The following is a 24,279-nucleotide window of genomic DNA, read 5'->3' on the forward strand; positions in this document are numbered from 1 at the left end:
GTCCTAGACAGAAACCTGGCCCCCCATGTGCCCCCCCACTCACAGTGCATTTCAAATTAATATGATTTTACAGCAAAACAGCACATCACATAAATTAGGTATAAACATCATGCTCGACTGTACCCATCTAAAAGACACTGTATGATATTAGTTTTGGTGTTAATGTATAATAATATGTTCATAATTAACAATACGTTTATGTTAATATGAAACACTAATATGCGGTATTATCACATGCATCACCAATATTTAAATGTATAAATCTATCATCATGTGGAGAATAAATTTAGCTTAATGTAACTTAATACATCAAACAGTGGCGAAATATACATTCTCCATTTAAGCTTTTGATTTAAGCATTCACAAGTGTGTTTATTTTCTGTTCACTACAGCTGAGACAACGATGCACATGGAGAATAGACCAAATGTACAAAAGGACTACATTTCCCACGATCCTTTTCTCTCTGAGAAACTCTCGCGAGACTATGGGTTCATCGTAGGGGAGTCTTTTCTAATAGTCTTGTTTTGTTTTTATTTTGTTCACCAATTTTACAAAATTTACTTGACGTCTACTTTGAGTTAAGTGGTTTTACATGAATCAGTCTTTTTTATATATATATATATTTTTCATAAAAGCTAAAACGTCGATCCAGAAGTTGGTTTAGTTTTATCGTCAGAAATGGGAATGTATCCATAGCGGAGGACGCAAACGATGTCCAGCTCACTGTCCAAAGAAACCTTCTGTTATCTACATATTCAGTCTTCAACGCCCATTCACATCTAAAAATGGGTTCAATACTTAGCCGGAGAATTGCTGGCGTTGAAGACATCGACATTCAAGCCAATTCTGCGTACAGATATCCCCCCAAATCAGGTAAAATATGACTTTTGTAAAAGTGTTGCCAAAAGTATAATGTACTTTCAGTTTTTTTCCGCTTACACTCTTGAACTGTTGCTCCTTCATAGTGTCTATAACATTTTCCCCTCTTACAACACTTTAATTTTTTTTAATTCCGGTAGCCTATTATTTCTTCAGTTTTCTACCGTTTTCTGTTATGTCTTTTGTTTACTACTAAATTTGCTTAAAACAGCTGCTCGTGTGAATGTGTATAGAAAAATCTGCTATTCTGATGTCCACGTAAATGCATTGAAATCTATATGAGCCAGATCCATCTAGTGACCACAGTCATTTTAGATTATAATCTCCCTAATTTCATTATTGCAGGAAATTATTTCACCAGTCATTTTTTCATGGGAGGAGAAAAGTTTGATACGCCCCATCCTGAGGGATACCTTTTTGGAGAAAATATGGATTTGAATTTCCTAGGCAACAGACCTGTGCAGGTGACTTTTACTGAAACAGCTTCAAAACTTTCCAGTCTTGACACCTCACGTCATCCTAATCAAAAATGTAAATTAATCAGTTGGCCCTGTTTTCCTCAGTTTCCCTATGTCACCCCTGCACCGCATGAACCTGTGAAGACGTTAAGGAGTTTGGTGAACATCAGGAAGGATTCTTTACGTCTTGTCAGGTAGTTTTGACATTATAGTATATTGTAAAGGGTTGTCTTGAAGGTTATCTACAAAGTAGTATTTGCACTTTAGAATATTCTTGTCAATGTCTTGTTTTTGACACTTTAAGAAAAAACTCTGGATCTAAATGCTGATTGGTCAATACAGTTCACCAAGCTACTGTTTATAACACTGCATTTGCACCCATAGAGGCCAGCTTTTTACCTTAGTTTACATGTCAAGGACATGTTCTTTTAGTGGACGGATGGTGCTTAATGAATTTACTTTAAAATAATTATCTAAAGAAAATGTAATGACCTTAATATTTTTAATTATATATCTGTATATTTATTATGCAGACACTCAGCCGTGTGTCATTCCTGACACTCTTGAGTCATGCATGAATATATTTACAATACAGAACGGCCTTTAATACCTAATTGCTTAACATTATGCTGAAAAAAAGAGAAATGGGTGGAATTTTGACAGCCAACTTCAACAGTCTGTTTTGTTTTCAAAACATACTCTCAATTTTCCAGGTATAAGGATGATTCTGACAGCACACCAGAGGACACAGGAGATCCAAGAGTCCTTTACAGTGTTGAATTTTGCTTTGATACTGATGCCAGAGTGGCTATTACACTATACTGCCAGGCCTTTGAGGAGTTTGCCAATGGGATGGCAATGTAAGTTTACACAGAGTAGTCCATAGGGTAAAGATTCTGCAGTTGAATGATAATGTGTGTTGCTAAATCAGTGCGTTTTCACCAATGCCTGTTGTTCACTTTTGTAAATAAGTGCATTTCTTACAGCATACCAGAAGATTAGAAGATAGAAACTTGGTAGTCTTAGTTGCTTTCAAGAACCACTTGTGCCATTTGAGCCCAAAGAATCATAACCACATAACAGCTCTCATAGCAACTTAATTAATACCATGGAAACAGTGCTGCAATTACTGCTTGGTCTTCGAGAATACAAACGTTAAATCCCTTTTGTGGATCATATCATCAAGTTTCACTCTTTGTCTATATGTTTGTGAGAAATGATGAATTGAACATTACTATGCAATGATACCCGCACATATGCTCAGACATGTTGGTGAAAACCACAAAAAAAATGTTTTTTAAAGATACACCTCCAAGAGCCCTTCAATGGTTTCTGAGATGGTCCATTATAAGAGAGGGATAAATCAACAATTTTCTCTGCCATCTTTCAAGATTGATTTCAACAAATGGAAGCCTGAAGAGGTGTGATTTTTTTTTTCTATGATTACATTTCTGTAGACGCTCAGACACTCATTTGTGCCGGATCCTCAAGTTGTTGTGAGGACTTTGTAAAACAATGTTAAGACAATTTTGTAGAGTATTGCACTTAATGTGTTCATAAAAAAATGAAACATTTGAATTAAATTTCATATTTTTCTGTAGTTGAATTGTGATCTGGACAGAGGCGTTTTCCCTTTGGTGGTCCAGGCAATAGTGGATGATGGAGATGGTTGGTGGAAAATGATCACAAAATATCATAATTGGAATATTGATAATTGTTATTGATAATAACATTTCACACTGTTGTCTCACAAAAACATTTTGATGTCTGTTACAGATGTCAGAGGGCATGCACATGTTCTATTGGCAGCCTTTGAAAGGGTGTGTATTTCTATATCTTGAGAGTTATGTTTTTATTATTACATTTTTTAATATTTTTGTTTATTAAAAAATGTCAATTTGACAAAGGTTGATGCCATTTTGTCATATGTTTTAAAGTTGTATTTTGAAAATTGAATTAGAAATGTATCAGCATAATCATTTGTCAAAATGACCTGATACATCTACTGTAAGTGACCTAATAAATGTCATGTGGCATTTTCAGAGAAATTTAAAGGGATAGTTCACCCAAAAATGAAAATTCTCTCATCGATTACTCGCCCTTATGCCATCCCAGATGTGTATGACTTTCTTTCATCTGCTGAACTCAAATAGTGATTTTTAGAAGAATATCTCAGCTCCGTTGGTCCATACAATGCAAGTGTATGGGTGACAAAATTTTAAGCTCCAAAAATCAAGTCAACATAAAAGTAATCCATAAGACTCCGGTGGTTAAATTAATATCTTCATAAGCGATATGATAGGTGTGGGTGAGAAACAGGTCAATTTCAAATTCTCCCTCTTGTGTTTTTGGTGATTCACGTTCTTCATGCATATCGCCCCCTACTGGGCAGGAAGAAGAATTTCTAGCAAAAAAGGACTTAAATATTCATCTGTTTCGCACCCACACCTATCATATCACTTCTGAAAATATGGATCAAAACACTGGAGTCTTATGGATTACTTTTATACAATTAGAGAAAGTTTTCTTTTGAAAACAGAATTTGTTCTGTTTTAGATAATAATATATGCATTCCCTCATTTGCAGCATGTTGATGGCAGTTTCTCAGTGAAGCCTTTGAAACAGAAGCAAATAGTAAGTATTTTTTGTGGATCATCTTTCTCATTATTGGGTGTTTTTGTGTCTTAAACCAACTGAAGATTCTCACTTGCCAAAGTATAAATTATTGTGGCTGTGTGATTATGTTGCTTAAATAATTGGATCCCTCATTAAACAGACAGAGCTCAAACAGCTGTGAGTCATCCACACTTGAGCACACTGTTAACTCAATTGTTCCAATCCATGTTATAAGTAATCAGGCTATGTCGCTTCATGAGAAAGATAATGATCATTTTGATCTGTGCTATGGAGTTCTCCATGCCAGTAATCTGTGTTTGACTATGCATCACCTACTTGTTCTTTAGGTGGACCGTGTCAGCTATCTGCTGCAGGAAATTTATGGTATTGAAAACAGAAACAATCAGGAGACAAAGGTAAATCATGTCACTATGCCAGAGTGATCAAACAGCAAAAATTAGGACACACAAGTTATGACATTGATTTCTGGAAATATAATATCCATCCTGCCATTTCCTGTCTCTGATTTCACCTAATATTTACAGTCAGCAGAGGATGAGAACAGTGACAACAGCAGCGAGTGTGTGGTCTGTTTATCAGACCTGCGTGACACACTCATTCTCCCTTGCAGGCACCTGTGTCTGTGCAATGCCTGTGCTGACACTCTGCGTTACCAGGCCAACAACTGCCCTATCTGCAGACTGCGTAAGTGCTCATTAATCAACACCTGAGCTTCCTGTATTTTCCCCCCATTATTATTTAGATTTGTTCTGCTGAGTAAGTTGAACATTTCAATTGGGTATGGAAATAAAGATAAATGGCTAAATGAGCATTTTTTTTTTTTCATTTGTTATGGATTGATAAATCATTGTACTTTTATTCCTATTTTTATTGTTATTAGTGATTGAATAGTAACTAAGGCCTATTGCTGATGCTCTCATGAAGTGCAGATAATGTAACCGAAGAACAGTGCCACATGCTGGATATGTCATGCCATAATATGAATATGCTATTGTAATGGTGTCAAAAATGTTTTTTCCTTTTTAAAAGTAATTGAAATCAGCTCATTAATATTTTAGCTTATTGAATTACAAAGTATTGTTCGTTCTGAGGACCAATCTGTCATAGAGGCACACAATGTGCTTTTGAAAGGTTGAACACATATTCCTGCTATAGATTTTTAGGAGAAACTTGCTAATGAGAAAACACTCTTTAGAACTTTTTCATTGTGTGAGTATGCACTGATTTTGCTGCAGCAGTAAGACCAGCTGTGCAAATATTTACCCCCTTTTTGTTACCAAAATGAATCTGGCAACATTTAAATGCATCCATGTAAAGATGCAGCACCTGTGTTTGTTTATGCACACTGCACTTATTTGTGTCCTTTTTTCACCTCATGACCTTCCCTTTTATTCTAACTGTTCCAGCATTCAGAGCCCTGCTTCAGATCCGAGCTGTTAGAAAGAAAACGGCTGCCACACTCTCCCCTGTTTCCTGTAGCCCAGTTTTGTCCCAGAGCTCTGACCATACTGAGCATTCGGTAAAAGTCACACACATACTCCATTCCATAACCTTCCTCTTTTCTGCTGTGTTTCTACAATAGTATTTATTCTTCCCAATGGAATCATGCTGGGATTGAAACACCATTAAAACTGTTAATGTTCTGCAAATGCATGTGTGTCAGGCAGGTGCAGCAGGCTTTCAGTATCAAATAATGTCATCACTATTTATGAAACAGAACTGAAGACACTGTTACAGTTTCAAACAACTGATCAAACATGAAATACAAAAGTATGCTCATTATTCATACCAATGACTATCTAAATATGTTAAATTGTTTTGGTGCCAAGACCGTATTTTGACAGATCCCAAGAAATCTTGATGAATGCAGTTTTCTTTCCTGTATTAACATATTTTTTTTTTAATGGAAATAGGAAATATTGAAGGGCTCGTCCCTTTTTTTAAATAGCCACTAGCCTTTGGATCCGTCACAGCCATGAATCTGATTTGCTACCTGCTAGTCACTTACAGGTGGTATTAGGAGTAGGGACATTCTCATCCTAGAGAGCATTTGATTGGACAAAAATCCGTCTAACGCAAGATGAGTCATCAGTATTTTTGGTCTGTATACTAGAAGAAAAATAATATTTTAAACGTGTGCAGTTGAAGTCAGAAGTTTACATACACTTTAGCCAAATACATTTAAAGTCAGTTTTTCACAATTCCTGACATTTAATCGTAGAAAACATTGCCTGTCTTAGGTCAGTTAGGATCACTATTTTAAGAATGTGAAATGTCAGAATAATAGTAGAGAGAATGATTTATCACATTCCCAGTGGGTCAGAAGTTCAAATACACTTAGTAATATTTGGTAGCATTGCCTTTAAATTGTGTAACTTGAGTCAAACGTTTTGTGTAGCCTTACACAAGCTTCTCACGATAAGTTGCTGGAATTTTGGCCCATTCCTCCAGACAGAACTGGTGTAACTGAGTCAGGTTTGTAGGCCTCCTTGCTGGCACACCCTTTTTAGTTCTGCCCACAAATTTTCTGTCGGATTGAGGTCAGGGCCTTGTGATGGCCACTCAAATACCTTGACTTTGTTGTCCTTAAGCCATTTTGCCACAACTTTGTAGGTATGCTTGGGGTCATTGTCCATTTGGAAGACCCATTTGTTACCGAGCTTTAACTTCCTGGCTGATGTCTTGAGATGTTGCTTCAATATGTCCACATAATTTTCCTTCCTCATGATGCCGTCTATTTTGTGAAGTGCACCAGTCCCTCCTGGAGCAAAGCACCCCCACAACATGATGCTTCCACCCCCATGCTTCATGGTTGGGATGGTCCTTCAGCTTGCAAGCCTCACCTTTTCCCCCCAAACATAACGATGGTCATTATGGCCAAACAGTTCCATTTTTGTTTCATCAGACCAGAGGACATTTCTCCAAAATGTAAGATTTTTGTCCCTGTGTGCACTTGCAAACTGTAGTCTGGCTTTTTTATGGCAGTTTTGGAGCAGTGGCTTCTTCCTTGCTGAGCAGCCTTTCAGGTTATGTCGATATAGGACTTGTTTTACTGTGGATATAGATACTTGTCTACCTGTTTCCTCCAGCATCTTCACAAGGTCCTTTGCTGTTGTTCTGGGATTGATTTGCACTTTTTGCAGCAAACTACTTTCATCTCTAGGAGACAGAATGCGTTTCCTTCCTGAGCGATATGTTGGCTGCGTGGTCCCATGGTGTTTATACTTGCGTACTATTGTTTGTACAGATGAACGTAGTACCTTCAGGTGTTTGGAAATTGCTCCCAAGGATGAACCAGGCTTGTGGAGGTCCACAATTTCTTTTCTGAAGTCTTGGCTGATTTCTTTTGATTTTACCATGATGTCAAGCAAAGAAGCACTGAGTTTGAAGGTTGGCCTTAAAATACATCCACAGGTACACCTCCAATTCAGTACACCTCCGATCAGAAGCTAATTGGCTAATTGTCTAAAGGCTTGACATCATTTTCTGGAATTTTCCAAGCTGCTTAAAGGCACAGTTAACTTATGTATGTAAACTTCTGACCCACTGGAATTGTGATATAGTCACAAAAACCTAGTACATGGTTCACCCAAAAATGAAAATTCTCTCATCATTTACTCACCCTCATGCCATCCCAGATGTGTATGACTTTCTTTCTTCTGCTGAACACAAAGGAAGATTTTCAGGAAAATATCTCAGCTCTGTTGGTCCATTCAATGCAAGTGAATAGTGGCCAGAACTGTGAAGGTCCAAAAAGCAAATAAAGGCAGCATAAAAGTAATCCATACAACTCCAGTGGTTAAATCAGTCTTCTGAAGGGACATGATAGGTCTGGGTAAGAAACAGATCAATATTCAAGTCTTTCTTTACTATAAATTCTCCTCCCAGCCCAATAGGTGGCAGCATGCACAAAGAATGCGAATCGCCAAAAACAAAAGAAGAAGAATGTGAAAGTGGAGATTTATAGTAAAAAAAGGACTTGAATATTGATCTGTTTCTCACCCACACCTAATATATCCCTTCAGATGTCTGGAGTTGTATGGATTACTTTTATGCTGCATTTGAAGTTCTTGCCACTATTTGCTTGCAGTGAATGGACCAACAGAGCTGAGATATTCTTCTAAAAATCTATTTTGTGTCCTACAGAACAAAGAAAGTGATGCATATCTAGGATGGCAGAGAAATGAATGAATGAAGTAAATGAAGAGAGAATATTAATTTTTGGGTGAACTATCCTTTTAAGGGTACATTAGCATATAGATGGCTTCAAAGCTAACAGACATACAGTATTCTAAAAGTTACAAAACTCAAATTTTGAATTCATGGACTCTTAAAATTAAGAGTGAAATTGCTAGGTCACTGTGCTAAATCCCTTCATTTTCATGTGGCAGGAAGTCAGAAGTTTGCTAACTGCACACTTTGTTCGCTTTAAATCTCAGAATGCTGATAACATCCCTCCAGGCTATGAGCCCATTTCCCTTCTGGAGGCTCTTAACGGAGTGCAACCTATGTCCCCTTCAATCCCATCAGCGCCTCTTTATGAAGCGATTCAGTTTTCTGGAGAGATAGGAGACCCCCTCAACTTGACAGGGCATCAGCAGAGCATAGACACTGCGTCACTGAAGGGCAAAGGCAGCAAGTCACCAGATGGGTAAGCTCAATTAAAGTATTGTAATTTTTTTTTTTAATGGATAAAAGTGATCAAGTAGACTGTCGGGTAGGGATGCAAGTAATGCTAGGAAGTTTTCCTGTGATTTATGTATGATGTTTTGCAGGTTTGCACATTCTCCCTCCTCCCCCATACAGGAGGAGGAAGATGAGGAGAGGCTGTCTGAGCTATCTGATGCCCATCCTCGTTCTGTTCTACCCTGCAGCCTCACTCCTACTGAGGTCTGCTGCTATCACCTCCTACTGCCCCTTATTTGCTCTCATGTAGGGCCTGAAATGATCCCCACTCTGACCAATCAAACCAATCAGTTAACAGCTTTCTTTCAACATAGTTTTCTAAAATCGGAGCCAGTGCAGCTGTGTAGTTTAATTACTGTTGTTTTCTAAAGGACCCGCATAGAAGGTCTGTGATGTAAATAATGTATATGACTTTATTTACGTACTTATCCTAAGTCGAAAGAAAATGATTTACATGTTGTGTGTTTGACCCGTGGCATAGATGAGCTGATTGTGTAATGGGTTATTTTGAATAGGCTTGTGGTTTTTTCCTGGTTGCAAGTGACTGATGAAGAAATGCAAATTAGTGAACAATGTACACAGTTTTATCACTTCCCCTAGCTGTAAAAATGACTCGTCCTCTTATTTTGTGTTTCCGACAGGCAACAATAGAGAGCCTGTCTGCCAAACCTGGCTTCCCAAATTCAGGTTAGCAAGCTCATTGTCCCAAACCACCATTCTGATTATAAATGAAAATCTTATTAAAATGTAGCATGCTTCTAGTCATGGCCAGCAGTAATAAAAATATTTTGTCAAAAAATGAATGAAGAGTTTGTAAAAAGTTTCAGAAATATATAATATGCTGTGAATATCTGATCTACAGTACATCCTTATGGCCTGTTAGGTTTTGTTTGCAGTGCTGCTGTATTGTAGCTTCATTGATGAAGAAGAAACCATGTTAATCACCTCTCCGTGCTGGCAGGTTCAGAGAGCAGATCGTTGGGTGTGTCAGTGAGTGAAATCCTGCAGGACTGCCAGAGTGATCGCAGTAGCCTGAGCCAGACAGAAAGCCACCGCTCAGCAGATCTGGCTCTGCCTGGTGAGCTGCTAACACACACTCAGTACCCCACCACCCTAACAGCCCCAGTAAGTCTCTGAGTCTGCCAAAAGTCATCTGTCCTATTATCAGAACAATTCCTCAATGGGAAGAGTGACTTATATGCCCTGATACATTTTTGTGGTGTTGACTTTGAGAAAATGCAAACCTATAGAGCAGAGTTGGAGCAAGCAAAATTTTCAGCATGTTTGGCAGAGCTCATGCTCTTCTCTGTAAACTCTCTCTGTTTGTTTTTGCTACTGCTTTGCACAGCTACATTTCTACCCTTACAGCTTCTCTTTAAAGGCATCGTTTTCAGTCTTTAAAAGCTTTTTTTTTTTTTTTTTTTTTTTACTGTTTTCTCAGTGTTTTTAACATGTCTTTCTTGTTAAAGTTTCAACAAAATTCTCACCAAAGTGTATTAGTAAGATGTACTTAAAGGAATAGTTCACCTAAAAATGAAAATTCTTTCATCATTTACTCACCCTCATGCCATCCCAGATATGTATGACCTTCTTTCTTCTGTAGAACCCAAACAAAGATTAAAAAAACAAAACAAAACATATATATATCAGCTCTGTTGTACCAGACAATGCAAGTGAATGGTGAGGAAAACTTTAAAGCTCCAAAAAGCACGAAGTATAAGATACAGACTAAAATAACTACTTTTTCACTATAAATCTTGATATCAGCAGTCTCCTTGGCAATCATGATTTCAAGCTTGATTACACTTCCTAGCCCCATCTAGCACTCAAGCTAGTGCTAGGAAGTGTAAAAGTGTAAACAAAGAGAGTTATATTTGGTCTGTTCTCTCCCAAAACCAAATGTATCACTTCAGAAGACATGGATTAAACCACCGTAGTGTTATTGATTACTTTTATGCTGCCTTTTATGTGCTTTTTGGAGCCTCAAAGTTTTGGTCACCATTCACTTGCATTGTTTGGACCTTCAGAGCTAAGATATTCTTTTAAAAATCTTTGTGTTGTTGAAATGATGAGAATTTTCATTTTTGGGTGAACTTTTGGGTGTAACCATTTTACTTGATTTGATTGACTCTTTACTAAATGTGATGCAATCTGAAATTTTTATCAAAACTCGATTCAGTAATCTTAGTATCATTCATAATTATTTTCAGAAATGCTTAAAAATGTTACAGGAGGGATATTGACAAAAACAATACATTGAGAAGAAGAAAAAATAAGAAATGTATTTTGGATAATATATGACCATGTAACTAATTTCCAGGTATTATTATAGCAACAATAATAAAATAAAATAAAAATCCGTAATAAATGCTTTGAATTGTCATTATCAGATTGACATATCCCCTAGTACCAAGAAACATAAAAAAGAAGATCTCTCAAGCTGTGTGTCTAATTCTGTTCAGTCTTCTAACCCTCCCTCTCTGTTGCTTTAACTTTTTCTTTGCTCTTGACCCACATAGCATCTGAGTCATGGTCCACCGCTGTAGAGGAATGTTGATTCTGGTAGGTCACCTGTGTCATGAAAAGTTCACTCTTTTTCACATTGGTACTAATTTTCTATCTTTCTACCAGTTGGTTTGTTTTTCCCAAAAATAGTCAACTTATTCATGTTACATGCAACACAATTAGATTCACTTTTGTATATTTGTTCAGGGTGAAACTGGGATCTCTGATGTCTGCAGGTGTTTATTTCTCACACCACCTGTCCTTACCCTTCCTCAGGGTCATCAGAGTCCATTGAAAGCCTGAAGAGTCAGAGCACCAGCAGCTCCAGTCAACCCCTGCTCTGCCTCCCCAGCACCTTGCACATGGAAGATGAGCATCTCACTCCATAATAGCCCCTCTGCTGTGCTCTCATCAGCCCAAGATGCTCTTTCACTATCCCATACAAATCAAACTATTCCAATCCCATCACATGTTGTTCCATGAATGCTATCTTGTCTCAATCAAGATTATAAGCATCATAATAAAAGTATAATGTTGAAGCATCCAAAACATCTCTCTTCAAGTAGATATTTGTAAACGAAACACTACACAGAAGTTTAACTTACTAGCTTTAAAAATAAATTAATAAAAACAAGATGTTTATAAGATTTAATGACTTCTACCACAGCTCAAGTGATTTCTTGGATGCCCTGGCTTCATCTTTTAGAAGTATGCAGCTTCATGGTGGTTTAAGACTATGTACCTAATGCATTTTTGTTTTGTATAATCAGCAAATGAACACTTAAGTGCATCAGATAATAAGATTGCTATTCGATATGGACACATAATCATACTAATCCAGCTGAAGTAATCATATATGTCTGTATCTTACATATTTGTTTTGTTTCTTACAGTAGTGTGTGGCTGTCCCTTCCTCCTCACTTTGAAACATACAAAATGGGAAGTAGCACTTCTGAAAGCTTTAAAAAGTAGTTCAGATGGGGATTTGCCATCATTTAAAGTGACATTCAGTTTAAGTCAGAAGTTTACATACACCTTAGCCAAATACATTCAAACTCAGTTTTTCACAAGTCCTGACATTTAATCGAAGAATAAAAATTGCCTGTCTTAGGTCAGTTAGGATCACTACATTATTTTGAATGTGAAATGTCAGGATAGTATTTGAGAGAATTACTTATTTCAGATTTGATTTCTTTCATCATATTGCCAGTGGGTCAGAAGTTTACATATACTTTGTTAGCATTTGGTAGCATGGCCTTTAATTTGTTTAAATTTGATCAAATGTTTTTGGGTAGCCTTCCACAAGCTTCTCACAATAAGTTGCTGGAATTTTGGCTCATTCCTCCAGACAGAACTGGTGTAACCGAGTCAGGTTTCCAGGCTCGCACACGCTTTTTCTGTTCTGCCCACACATTTTCTATTGGAATGAGGTCAGGGTTTTGTGATGGCCACTCCAATACCTTGACTTTGTTGTCATGAAGCCATTTTGCTACAACTTTGGAGGTATGTTTGGGGTCATTGTCCATTTGGAAGACCCATTTTTGACCGAGCTTTAACTTCATGGCTGATGTCTTGAGATGTTGCTTCAGTATGTGCACATAATTTTCCTTCCTCATGATGCCATTATTTTGTGAAGGGCACCAGTCCCTCCAGCAGCAAAGCACCCCCACAACATGATGCTGCCACCCCCATGCTTCACGGTTGGGATTGTGTTCTTCAGCTTGCAATCCTCACCCTTTTTCCTCCAAATATAACAATGGTCATTATGGCCAAACAGTTCAGTTTTTGTTTCATTAGACCAGAGGAAATTTCTTTAGATCTTTGTCCCCATGTGCACCTGCAAACTGTAGTCTAGCTTTTTTATGGCGGTTTTGGAACAGTGATTTCTTCCTTGTTGAGCAGCCTTTCAGGTTATGTCATTATAGGACTTGTTTTACTGTGGATATAGATACTTGTCTACCTGTTTCCTCCAGCATCTTCACAAGGTCCTTTGCTGTTGTTCTGGGATTGATTTGCACTTTTTGCACCAAACTACGTTCATCTCTAGGAGACAGAATGCGTTTCCTTCCTGAGTGATATGGCTGCGTGGTCTCATGGTGTTTATACTTGCGTACTGTTTTTTGTACAGATGAACGTAGTACCCTCATGTGTTTGGAAATTGCTCCCAAGGATGAACCAGACTTGTGGAGGTCCACAATTTCTTTTCTGTTGTCTTGGCTGATTTCTTTTGACTTTCCCATGATGTCAAACAAAGAGGCACTGTGTTTGAAGGTAGGCCTTAAAATACATCCACAGGTACACCTCCAATTGACGCCAATTAGCCTATCAGAAGCTAATTGTCTAATTGCCTAAAGACTCAACATAATTTTCAATAATTTTCCAAGCTGCTTAAAGACACAGTTAACTTAGTGAATGTAAACCAACTGGAATTGTGATATAGTCAATTAAAAGTGAAACAATCTGTCTGTAAACAATTGTTGGAAAAATTACTCATGTCATGCACAAAGTAAATGTACTAAAAGACTTGTCAAAACTATAGTTTGCTAATATGAAATCTGTGGAGTGGTTAAAAAATGAGTTTTAATGACTTCAACCTAAGTCTATGTAAACTTCTGACTTCAACTGTATCTGATGCTTTTTAGTGAATTCACTGCTGCTTATCTATGTCAAGCACCTTTAAAAGTAATGTATATTTGTATGTAGTTACATGGTTTTATCATAAAGTGTTGTGCACAAAAATGGGTCACTGTGGTTACTTCTCATAGGGCATAAATTAGTTGCAATCGTGATGTTCATGATCAATTATCAATTGACCCCATCAAAAAAATATATAAAAACAGCAAAACTAAAGTACTATACTAATAGCCTTCATGATCACTGAAACACACATAGATGATAAATGCACATGAAATGAGGACAGAATTGAAACTTAAGCTTAATTGACTGCATTTATGGCATCATGTTGATTATCACAAAAAATAATTTCGACTCGTCCCTCCTTTTCTTAAAAAAAGCAAAAATTGAAGTTATAGTGAGGCACTTACAATGAAAGTGAATGGGGCCAATCTGAATGTAGGGTTTTAAGGCAGAAATGTGAAGCTTATAATTCTATTTAAGCAATTAAATTAATTCATCTGTTAAAATGTGTGTATTACTGTATATGAGCTGTAAAGTTGTTTAAATTGTTATTTTTTAAGGTCGTTCGAAATTCATTTCTGTGGTAATCAACATTTTACCACAAATGCAAATAAGCTCATGAAATCCAAAACACACACACACACATATATATATATATATATATATATATATATATATATATATATATATATATATATATATGTGTGTGTGTGTGTGTGTATATCTATAAACTCAGCAAAAAAAAGAAACGTCCCTTTTTTAGGACACTGTATTTTAAAGATAATTTTATAAAAATCCAAATAACTTTACAGATCTTTATTGTAAAGGGTTTAAACAATGTTTTCCATGCTTGTTCAATGAAACCTAAACAATTAATGAACATGCACCTGTGGAACAGTTGTTAAGACAATAACAGCTTACAGACGGTAGGAAATTAAGGTCACAGTTATAAAAACTTAGGACACTAAAGAGACCTTTCTACTGACTCTGAAAAACACCAAAAGAAAGATGCCCAGGGTCCCTGCTCATCTGCGTGAACGTGCCTTAGGCATGCTGCATGGAGGCATGAGGACTGCAGATGTGGCCAGGGCAATAAATTGCAATGTTCGTACTGTGAGATGCCTAAGACAGCACTACAGGGAGACAGGAAGGACAGCTGATCGTCCTCACAGTGGCAGACCATGTGTAACAACACCTGCACAGGATCGGTTCACCCGAATATCACACCTGTGGGACAGGTACAGGATGGCAACAACAACTGCCTGAGTTACAACAGGAACGCACAATGACACAGTGCTCAGACTGTCCGCAATAGTCTGAGAGAGGCTGGACTGAGGGCTTGAAGGCCTGTTGTAAGGCAGGTCCTTACCAGGCATCACCGGCAACAATGTCGCCTATGGGCACAAACCCACCTTTGCTGGACCAGACAGGACTGGCAAAAAGTGCTCTTCACTGACGAGTCACGGTTTTGTCCCACTAGGAGTGATAATCGGACTCACGTTTATCGTCGAAGGAATGAGCGTTACACCGAGGCCTGTACTCTGGAGCGAGATCGATTTGGAGGTGGAGGGTCCGTCATGGTCTGGGGCGGTGTGTCACAGCATCATCGGACTGAGCTTGTTGTCAATGCTGTGCTTTGCAGGGAAGACATCCTCCTCCCTCATGTGGTACCCTTCCTTCAGGCTCATCCTGACATGACCTTCTAGCATGACAATGCCACCAGCCATACTGCTCATTCTGTGCGTGATTTCCTGCAAGATAGGAAGGTCAGTGTTCTGCCACGGCCAGCAAAGAGCCCGGATCTCAATCCCATTGAGCACGTCTGGAACCTGTTGGATCGGAGGGTGAGGGCCAGGGCCATTCCCCCAAGAAACGTCCAGGAACTTCCAAGTGCCTTGGTGGAAGAGTGGGGTAACATCTCACAGCAAGAACTGGCAAATCTGGTGCAGTCCATGAGGAGGAGATGCACTGCAGTACTTAATGCAGCTGGTGGCCACACCAGATACTGACTGTTACTTTTGCTGAAAGTAAAAGCAGTTGAAAGTGAGATGACATTTCTTTTTTTGCTGAGTGTGTGAATATATATATATATATATATATATATATATATATATATATATATATATATATATATATATATATATATATATATATATATATTCCTTTAAGTGTAGAGACCATTTTTAGCCAGACGGTGGCAGTACATCCTGTGTTTTAGAAATACACTCACTCAAATTCTGTCAATCCAGAAACTGCATTAATGAACTTTTTTTCCTATTACCCAAAATATTTTGCCCAGATTTAAGGCTCAACATTTTTCAGACCTGCTGGAATAATTGTTACATGTATCACACTGTGGCTGAACATACACTTGTGTGTATATATCTGCTGTCACTATGTGAGGAGAGGGAAGAGGTCTTCTCAGGCGGGACGAGTGGCGCGCTTCTTTTATTATGATTCACTGTTTTCACTTGAGCGCCTTTCCTGGACTCTTGGCGCGTGCATACTACATTACCAACGACTTTTCCAGCGAGTAAGTACAGGTATGTAGCAAACCTAAGAAAAGAACGTTTTAAATCAATTTTAAAAACTGATAAGAATTACTTATAAAAAATAAAACACGCAGTCAAGTAGTAATAAATGTACCGGTTTGGGGTTTATTACATCCAAGCAAAAAAATCCATTCAAGAAACTTTAAAATATTTGAAACACTCACTGAAAACAAACATTACATGAAAAAAATAAAAAATAAAAATAATAATAATAATAAAAAGCACCTGTCTCATTTCGCGCGGATAAGATGTGAGATTGAAGACAGACACTCCTCGCGCAGGCACAATGACACGATAAACCAGAGTATATACAGCAGAGACGGGCCACTTCTATTTAAATGAATGGGAGAAATTGGAACGCTCAACCACGATGCTCTGAGCGCCCAACGTTCAACGAATGTATAAAGGAAGTTCCACCTTATACAGTTAAAAGAGCCAATTACCTTTTAGATACAGACATCACATGTCAATCAACTCGAGAACGCGCATGCGCAGTAGCTATACAACCGGGAATTTTTTTTTTTTTTTTTTTTTTTTTTTAGCGTAATATGAGGCAAATAATCACAATATATGATTCCAGTATTGTCATATTTTATTGATGATTTGAAATATGTTCTTTAATCGTAATCTTAACCAACCGTTTTTTAAATTTCGTTGTTCTTCCATTCAAGTAGATAGGAGCTGCACTGGCATGACTGGAAATTGCCTCCAGAGAGCGTTCCGAATATGGCCGACAGTGGCCTGACTTGCTAGATTGATTTTGGTTCAACTCTGCGGCTCTGAGCCAATCAGAGAGCGTCAACATTTAAAGGGCCATTAAGAAACAGCCAAAACGGTAGAGCACAAAACCTTCTTCTCATTTCACTCACTCGCTTACATTTCTTACTACGCCAGCCTGAATACAGTAAAGGCGGCTCTACATGACATTCTTTGTATAAGACAGGAGTGGAATGATACTTTACGCAGTACCGTTTTTGTGGATGCGCTCGTTTATCGTCTGCACTTGTTGCGCTGAGACGAACAGCCGAATCTAACGGACTGAGAGATATTGAAAGATCTGCGCACCACTACGGGTCAAACGCTCGAGCTCTGCGGTGTATTTACATGTCGGAGGTATGCATTTATATTGGGGAATTTAATCAAATGATCACACGCACACATTACGCAAGAATGAGAATGAATTATACGCTTATAAAAATATTTGCCTCCACCTTTGCGGTGACGTTCTTTTATTATCCGTTTATTTTTAAAGTTTTAAATAATGTGTTTATGTTTTACAGATCTCTCACTTGAACGAGACAAAATAAAAGGGTGACACATACTGCGCGTCGCTTCCAGAATGCCAGTGTTAATGAGTCCCGAAATGGCTGATAAATTCAAAGAGAAATGGATGATGCTTCACCCGGAGGATCAGGACGATGTCGGCGGCTCTGCTCACTTTGACGACAGTCTCACCAGTCTGCACTGGCTGCAGAACTTCTCCATCCTGAGTGCCAACCCGGAGAGGACACCCAGCTCTGGCAGCCAACCGCAACACCTCTTCAACCACAAAAACCAGTTAGGGGGCACCGAGTCACCCTCCAGCCCACCTGCCGGAGACACAGCCGCGACGGGGATGCCACAAACACCTGGGAATCCTACCACGTGCTGCAGCAGTTTGGCGAACTCATACGGGCACCAACAAGCTGGGCACTACATAACGGCGCAAATGAATCCTTCAGAGGAGATAGACTATAAAACAAACCGCTATGTGAAGCCACCTTATTCATATGCCACTCTGATTTGCATGGCAATGCAGGCTAGCAACAAAACCAAAATCACCCTGTCCGCCATATACAGCTGGATCACGGGGAATTTCTGCTACTACAGATACGCAGAGCCAAGTTGGCAGGTAACATCACTGATCATTTCTGGGAATCACTCAAGTGTCTTTTCTCTATGAAGAAGCCGTATTTAGCTGAAATAGATCACGTTTATACCACATCCAGGTCTTAATGGATACAAAAAGAGGTGCAACAGGTGCACTGACCGAGTACAGGTGGATAGGAAACCTGAAGCATAGGATGCCATTAACAGTATAGGTGCCTTAGTGTCTCAACAGGGGAGCCATACAACCAAAACACCGAGCCACACTGTAAAAAAATATGGTAACCACGCTTCAGACTTACCGTTTATATTATTAAATGAAATAAACTTAATATTTTAACCTTCTGAAACTGTAAAAATCTGCTTTTCACTTTATAATGTATTGTTACTCACTGTAGTATTTACAGAAACGCACATGATGACATGAAGTTCATCAACAGTGGCCCTTCCAAGAGCAATGACCAATAAACATGTAGAGACAGGGATCAGTGTCACTCACACAAACACTAAACAACACATGTGAAATTAAAATAATGCAATAAACATTAACTAAACTACATCAAATATAACACAGAACACCCCAATGTAGATAAGTGATATAAAAAATAAGAAGAAACAACTATTCCCATAAAATATAATGAAATGTGGTGGGTAACGCAGGGAATTCTGGGAACGGCGATTAATGTTTTGTATTTTTTTTTTTTTTTTACCGTAATTTTAATAATAATTTACTGTAAAAAGTACATTTACTCTCTTGTTAAACATAATATACATTTTTACCATTAATTATACATTAAATCATACTTATTACATGTAAAAAATTTATTTTTTACAACATTGTACTGTAAAATTACATGTATTGTCTTTTTAAATATATTATAATTTTTTACTGTATATTTTAAGGTAACTGCCCGTTTACCAATAATTGTTTTTTTTTTTTTACTGTAGAATTTTTACAGTCTTTTACTGTTAAAATTACGGAAATTTTTTACAGTGCAGACCTGTGCACTCATCTGAGATGTGTTAATATACTTAGTGTTAAAATACCCTATGCAGGGTGATTGATGATGGAAGCTGAGACCACTGCACCCTAGAGCACTAGGTGTCCTGAGGCCTCACTCCTTAATGAGGGATCCTTAAGGGAACTATGATCATATGAAACTAGGAGAGCTGCATTACTTGAGAGCCTTATATTGACCACATTTCTCCTTCTTGTACATGCAATATTCCCCTCCCCCATTTGGCAGTGAACTAATGAAATAGGACACCTCTACCTGCTGCACAAAGGGATTTAATAGGAGCCTATATGTGTGTTGTATACTTCTGCCACTAGAAGTTCAAGTGCATTTTACTGATACATATAACCATAATGTTGCTTCCACATTGGAAGGAATATTCCAGGTTCAATACAAGTCAAGCTCAATCAGCATTTGTGGCATAATGTTTCGTTAAAAAAAGCAAAAATTTGCATTCCAGTGAGGCACTTACAATGGAAGTGAATGGGGCCAATTTTTGGAGGGTTTAAAGTCAGAAATGTGAAGCTTATTATTTTAGAAATGCACTTACATTAAATTGTTCTGTTAAAACCCATGTATTATTTGAGCTGCAAAGTTGTTTAAATCATCGTTTTGGGGGATTACAGTGTTACATCGTCATTTGTAAAATTTGTAAAATTGGGTATAACTTCTAGGATATAACACAGAAAAGGTTTAGTATCACACTAAAATCAGGTTAACCCTCATATTGTTTAAGTCTTGTTGCTATACTTTTGAAACAGTGAGCATTTTAACAATTACAGACTGGCCCCATTCACTTCCATTTCCAAGTGCATCAATGTAACCCAGATTTGGCCTTTTTTTCAAGAAAAGGGGGGATGAGTTGAAATAAATTTTTTGTGGTAATCAACATGCCATAAGTGCTGTCGACTGAGCTTAGCGTTAATTTAATTTAACTTTTATAATGTATCGAACCAGGAATATTCCTTCAAATGACATTTTTTTAGGTTAGTTTAGAACTTTATGATGTTTTAATTATTGTGTTTTGTGTTTTGTTCATGTTTTATGCCAATTCTTCAATTCTTCTTTGTAGGTTAAAATGATAAAAAAAAAAAAACCTGCCCTCACTCAAGCTTTCTTAACTTTTAATTAACAACGGATTTTTCCTCCTTCTCTTTCAGAATTCAATTCGCCACAACTTGTCCCTGAACAAGTGCTTCATGAAGGTGCCCAGGCAGAAAGACGAGCCAGGAAAGGGAGGCTTTTGGCAAATCGACCCCCAGTACGCTGACATGTTTGTCAATGGCGTTTTCAAACGACGTCGAATGCCTGCCACAAACATCAATACCCAGAGACAGAGCAAAATGTTATCCTCTCCCAGCTCTTCTTATGGCTCTCAGTGCAACCAAACTGGCCAACAAATGGGAATGGGCCACTTCCAAGGAGCTGTCCCAGGAAACAAACGCAAGCAGGTCTTCCCAAAACGAGGCAGCAAGCTGGCCAGAGTCTCCAAGTCCCCTCTGTTAACCACCGAGATCAAAACATCAGATGTACTGAGAGGAGACTTTGACCTGGCCTCTGTTTTTGATGATGTGCTTAGTGGAAATGACAGCACGTTTGAGGATCTGGACATCAACACAGCGCTGAGCTCGCTGGGATGTGAGATGGAGGTGTCCACACAGAACCAGCACGGGCCTGGCTACAGCAACGAGGATGAGCAGGCTTGTGCTTACCTCGAGGCCAATGGCATGATGGGAAGCAACATGGAGGATTTTCACCAACAGCACCACCAGCCAGTACAAGCGCATCCACAATATTATGAAGGAATGACTCTGTTCTCAGATCAGGTTCAGCTTTATCAGCAGCACCCCTGGGAGATTAAAGAGGAAGTCCAAGCCATTCCACTTTCCCTGGATCACGGCTATGGCCTCTGTGAGGGATTTTTCTCTGAGATGCAACTGTGGGAGAGAGCAGAGTCATATCTGTGAACACACCATTGAAAACTTTGAATTAATATGCACTTGTCTTTGCTGGTCTAAAAACCTATTGACTTTTGTTTTGCTACATTAGCATAATGAACTATTGAAGTTGTGAAAAGTTCTATGTAATTATTCTTTGTACTTCAAATTTTTTAAGAACCTATACTGGTTCATTTTAAATTACCCTTGGTCTTTGAATTCTTGATTCTTTGTTGGGAAATTTTCTTGTGGGACAAATCTAGTTATCTAGGATAGTGACATTTTGTTCCTGTATTGATTAATTAATCTAATATATTCAGTTTAGTTGACTTGATATTTTAGGTAATGTCATGCTTTCTGAGTCTAACAAAAAAGTAAAAATAAAAATAAATCAGATATTTGAAGGAAAAGAGATGCATCAAGCCAAAGTGCTTCGCAAAACCATTTTCACTGAAAAACAAACCCGCACAAGCACTTTGAAACATTAGCTCAGTTTGTTGCCTGGTGATTTAGTCTAATAATTTATTTTCTCTCTTTTTTGATGATATTCTATGAGAGTAAAAAGTCTCCCTCTGTAAGATCTCTTTTATATTTCTAAATGCAAATGCTGTAGTCTCGGATTTATGATGAATTGTGGGTGGCAATGTCACAAGGCAATGACTGTTCTAGAAGTGTACTTGTATTGATTCTTTGAGAAATGGACTCTAACATGCAACATGAAACAAAATATATTCTGTACTTGAATAAAAAGATCAACCATCTGTAGAACTGTTTGTCAATCTATTGCTTGATTTTTGCATATTTAATTACTAAATTTCTTAAACACATATTATATAATAAATATACTGTTTCTTTTCATTATCTTTATTATTCAAATGAAATATTACATTATAATATTTATTGTGCAAGATTCGATATAAAAAATTCATTAGTGATTATAGAGAATAAATTGTAAAATAAATCTGCATTCTCTTTGAGGATAATTAAAAAAAAAAAAAAATTATACTCATGTTTATTTATATTTTTGCCTTTGAATTAGAACAAATTGATAATTTCCCTGGAAGTACCTCAAAACCTATCAATAAACCACGCAGTGAAGCTGCATTCCATCTTTTCAAGCAGGCTATGTTCGGAATAGCATTCTACTCTTACCATTGCTGCAGTTTCTAGTATGTATACTGTGCACAGAAAGCAAGTTTTCAATATTCATCAAATACCAAGATGACCTATTTGCTAAAATGTTTAGTATACAAGACAACTTACTGCATGAAATACTGTATCCCACAAAATGTGCTCGACTTGACCTTTAATTTCCAGTGTGATGGATGAGCTAAACTTTTTTTAAAACACATTATTTGATCGGGTTGTTAAATGTTAAGACGCTACATGCTGAATTAAACATGCAATGTGAAGAGGTCGTGACAACAATGCAGCATGCTACTGTTTGAAACATTTGTTGTGGAATAATGCAAACTGTTTCGCTTATTGTTTTTAACCCTAGAATGTAAATGTGGCTCAATAATTGCCTGGCCATTGACTTTTTACTATAATTTTTACATGGAGTGGTCTTTTTTATCTGTCACTCCACGCATTCCTCAATTAAGGTGTCTTTGACCATGTGACCTGACTTTTTTTGAAACATTTAGTTGAATATTTTTGAAATGATCAGATAATTTACATCACTATACCCCTAAAACACATATGTGGGTCCTATATAACCCATATGTGTTTCCTGTGGTAGACAATGCATTTAACACCGGTATTACTCTAGTAATACATGTATTGTTTCCAATTTCCATTTGTTATGTTATTAAATATACACTATATTGCCAAAAGTATTCGCTCACCCATCCAAATAATTGAATTCAGGTGTTCCAATCACTTCCATGGCCACAGGTGTATAAAATGAAGCACCTAGGCATGCAGACTGCTTCTACAAACATTTGTGAAAGAATGGGCCGCTCTCAGGAGCTCAGTGAATTCCAGCGTGGTACTGTGATAGGATGCCACCTGTGCAACAAGTCCAGTTGTGAAATTTCCTCGCTACTAAATATTCCACAGTCAACTGTCAGTGGTATTATAACAAAGTGGAAGTGATTGGGAATGACAGCAACTCAGCCACGAAGTGGTAGGCCACGTGAAATGACAGAGCGGGGTCAGCGGATGCTGAGGCGCATAGTGCGCAGAGGTCGCCAACTTTCTGCAGAGTCAATCGCTACAGACCTCCAAAGTTCATGTGGCCTTCAGATTAGCTCAAGAACAGTGCGTAGAGAGCTTCATGGAATGGGTTTCCATGGCCGTGCAATGCAAAGCATCGGATGCAGTGGTGTAAAGCACGCCGCCACTGGACTCTAGAGCAGTGGAGATGCGTGACGAATCACACTTCTCCATCTGGCAATCTGATGGACGAGTCTGGGTTTGGCAGTTGCCAGGAGAACGGTACTTGTCTGACTGCATTGTGCCAACTGTGAAGTTTGGTGGAGGGGGGATTATGGTGTGGGGTTGTTTTTCAGGAGCTGGGCTTGGCCCCTTAGTTCCAGTGAAAGGAACCCTGAATGCTTCAGCATACCAAGAGATTTTGGACAATTCCATGCTCCCAACTTTGTGGGAACAGTTTGGGGATGGCCCCTTCCTGTTCCAACATGACTGCGCACCAGTGCACAAAGCAAGGTCCATAAAGACATGGATGAGCGAGTTTGGTTTGGAAGAACTTGACTGGCCTGCACAGAGTCCTGACCTCACCCCAACAGAGCACCTTTGGGATGAATTAGAGCGAAGACTGCGAGTCAGGCCTTCTCGTCCAACATCAGTGTCTGACCTCACAAATGCGCTTCTGGAAGAATGGTCAAAAATTCCCATAAACACACTCCTAAACCTTGTGGAAAGCCTTCCCAGAAGAGTTGAAGCTGTTATAGCTGCAAAGGGTGGGCCGACGTCATATTAAACCCTATGGATTAAGAATGGGATGTCCCTTAAATTCATATGCGTCTAAAGGCAGATGAGCGAATACTTTTGGCAATATAGTGTATGTTAAATACCATGTTCACACTAATATTTATGTGTAGCATACAAGTATAGCAAATTGTCATTCTGCCTATTTTATAC

At 38.2% G+C, this 24,279-nt stretch overlaps 2 protein-coding genes across 6 annotated transcripts; both read left to right on the forward strand.

The window, feature by feature from the left end:
* Nucleotides 1–478: 478 nt before the first annotated feature.
* On the forward strand, nucleotides 479–13,905 carry LOC127427286 (probable E3 ubiquitin-protein ligase MGRN1). 5 transcript variants are annotated; one of them, XM_051674789.1, is made up of 17 exons: nucleotides 479–874; nucleotides 1,226–1,344; nucleotides 1,444–1,532; nucleotides 2,052–2,198; nucleotides 2,642–2,759; nucleotides 2,940–3,006; nucleotides 3,115–3,158; nucleotides 3,925–3,972; nucleotides 4,302–4,370; nucleotides 4,500–4,659; nucleotides 5,382–5,494; nucleotides 8,415–8,626; nucleotides 8,751–8,865; nucleotides 9,303–9,348; nucleotides 9,623–9,786; nucleotides 11,181–11,223; nucleotides 11,374–13,905. In XM_051674789.1, exons 1-16 carry the CDS (start codon nucleotides 787–789, stop codon nucleotides 11,205–11,207), a joined length of 1,626 nt encoding a protein of 541 aa, XP_051530749.1. In that variant the 5' UTR covers nucleotides 479–786; the 3' UTR covers nucleotides 11,208–11,223; nucleotides 11,374–13,905. The 5 variants fall into 5 exon arrangements, with proteins under 5 accessions (XP_051530749.1, XP_051530748.1, XP_051530751.1 ...); XM_051674788.1 differs by having other exon boundaries at nucleotides 11,443–13,905; XM_051674791.1 differs by having other exon boundaries at nucleotides 9,623–9,739.
* Nucleotides 13,906–16,857: 2,952 nt separating this feature from the next.
* On the forward strand, nucleotides 16,858–21,935 carry LOC127427043 (forkhead box protein J1-B). Its single transcript, XM_051674361.1, has 3 exons — nucleotides 16,858–17,468; nucleotides 17,636–18,246; nucleotides 20,398–21,935. Exons 2-3 carry the CDS (start codon nucleotides 17,695–17,697, stop codon nucleotides 21,202–21,204), a joined length of 1,359 nt encoding a protein of 452 aa, XP_051530321.1. The 5' UTR covers nucleotides 16,858–17,468; nucleotides 17,636–17,694; the 3' UTR covers nucleotides 21,205–21,935.
* Nucleotides 21,936–24,279: the final 2,344 nt, after the last annotated feature.

This window comes from Myxocyprinus asiaticus, chromosome 36 (assembly GCF_019703515.2).
Source record: "Myxocyprinus asiaticus isolate MX2 ecotype Aquarium Trade chromosome 36, UBuf_Myxa_2, whole genome shotgun sequence".
Classification (NCBI taxonomy): Eukaryota; Metazoa; Chordata; class Actinopteri; order Cypriniformes; family Catostomidae; genus Myxocyprinus; species Myxocyprinus asiaticus.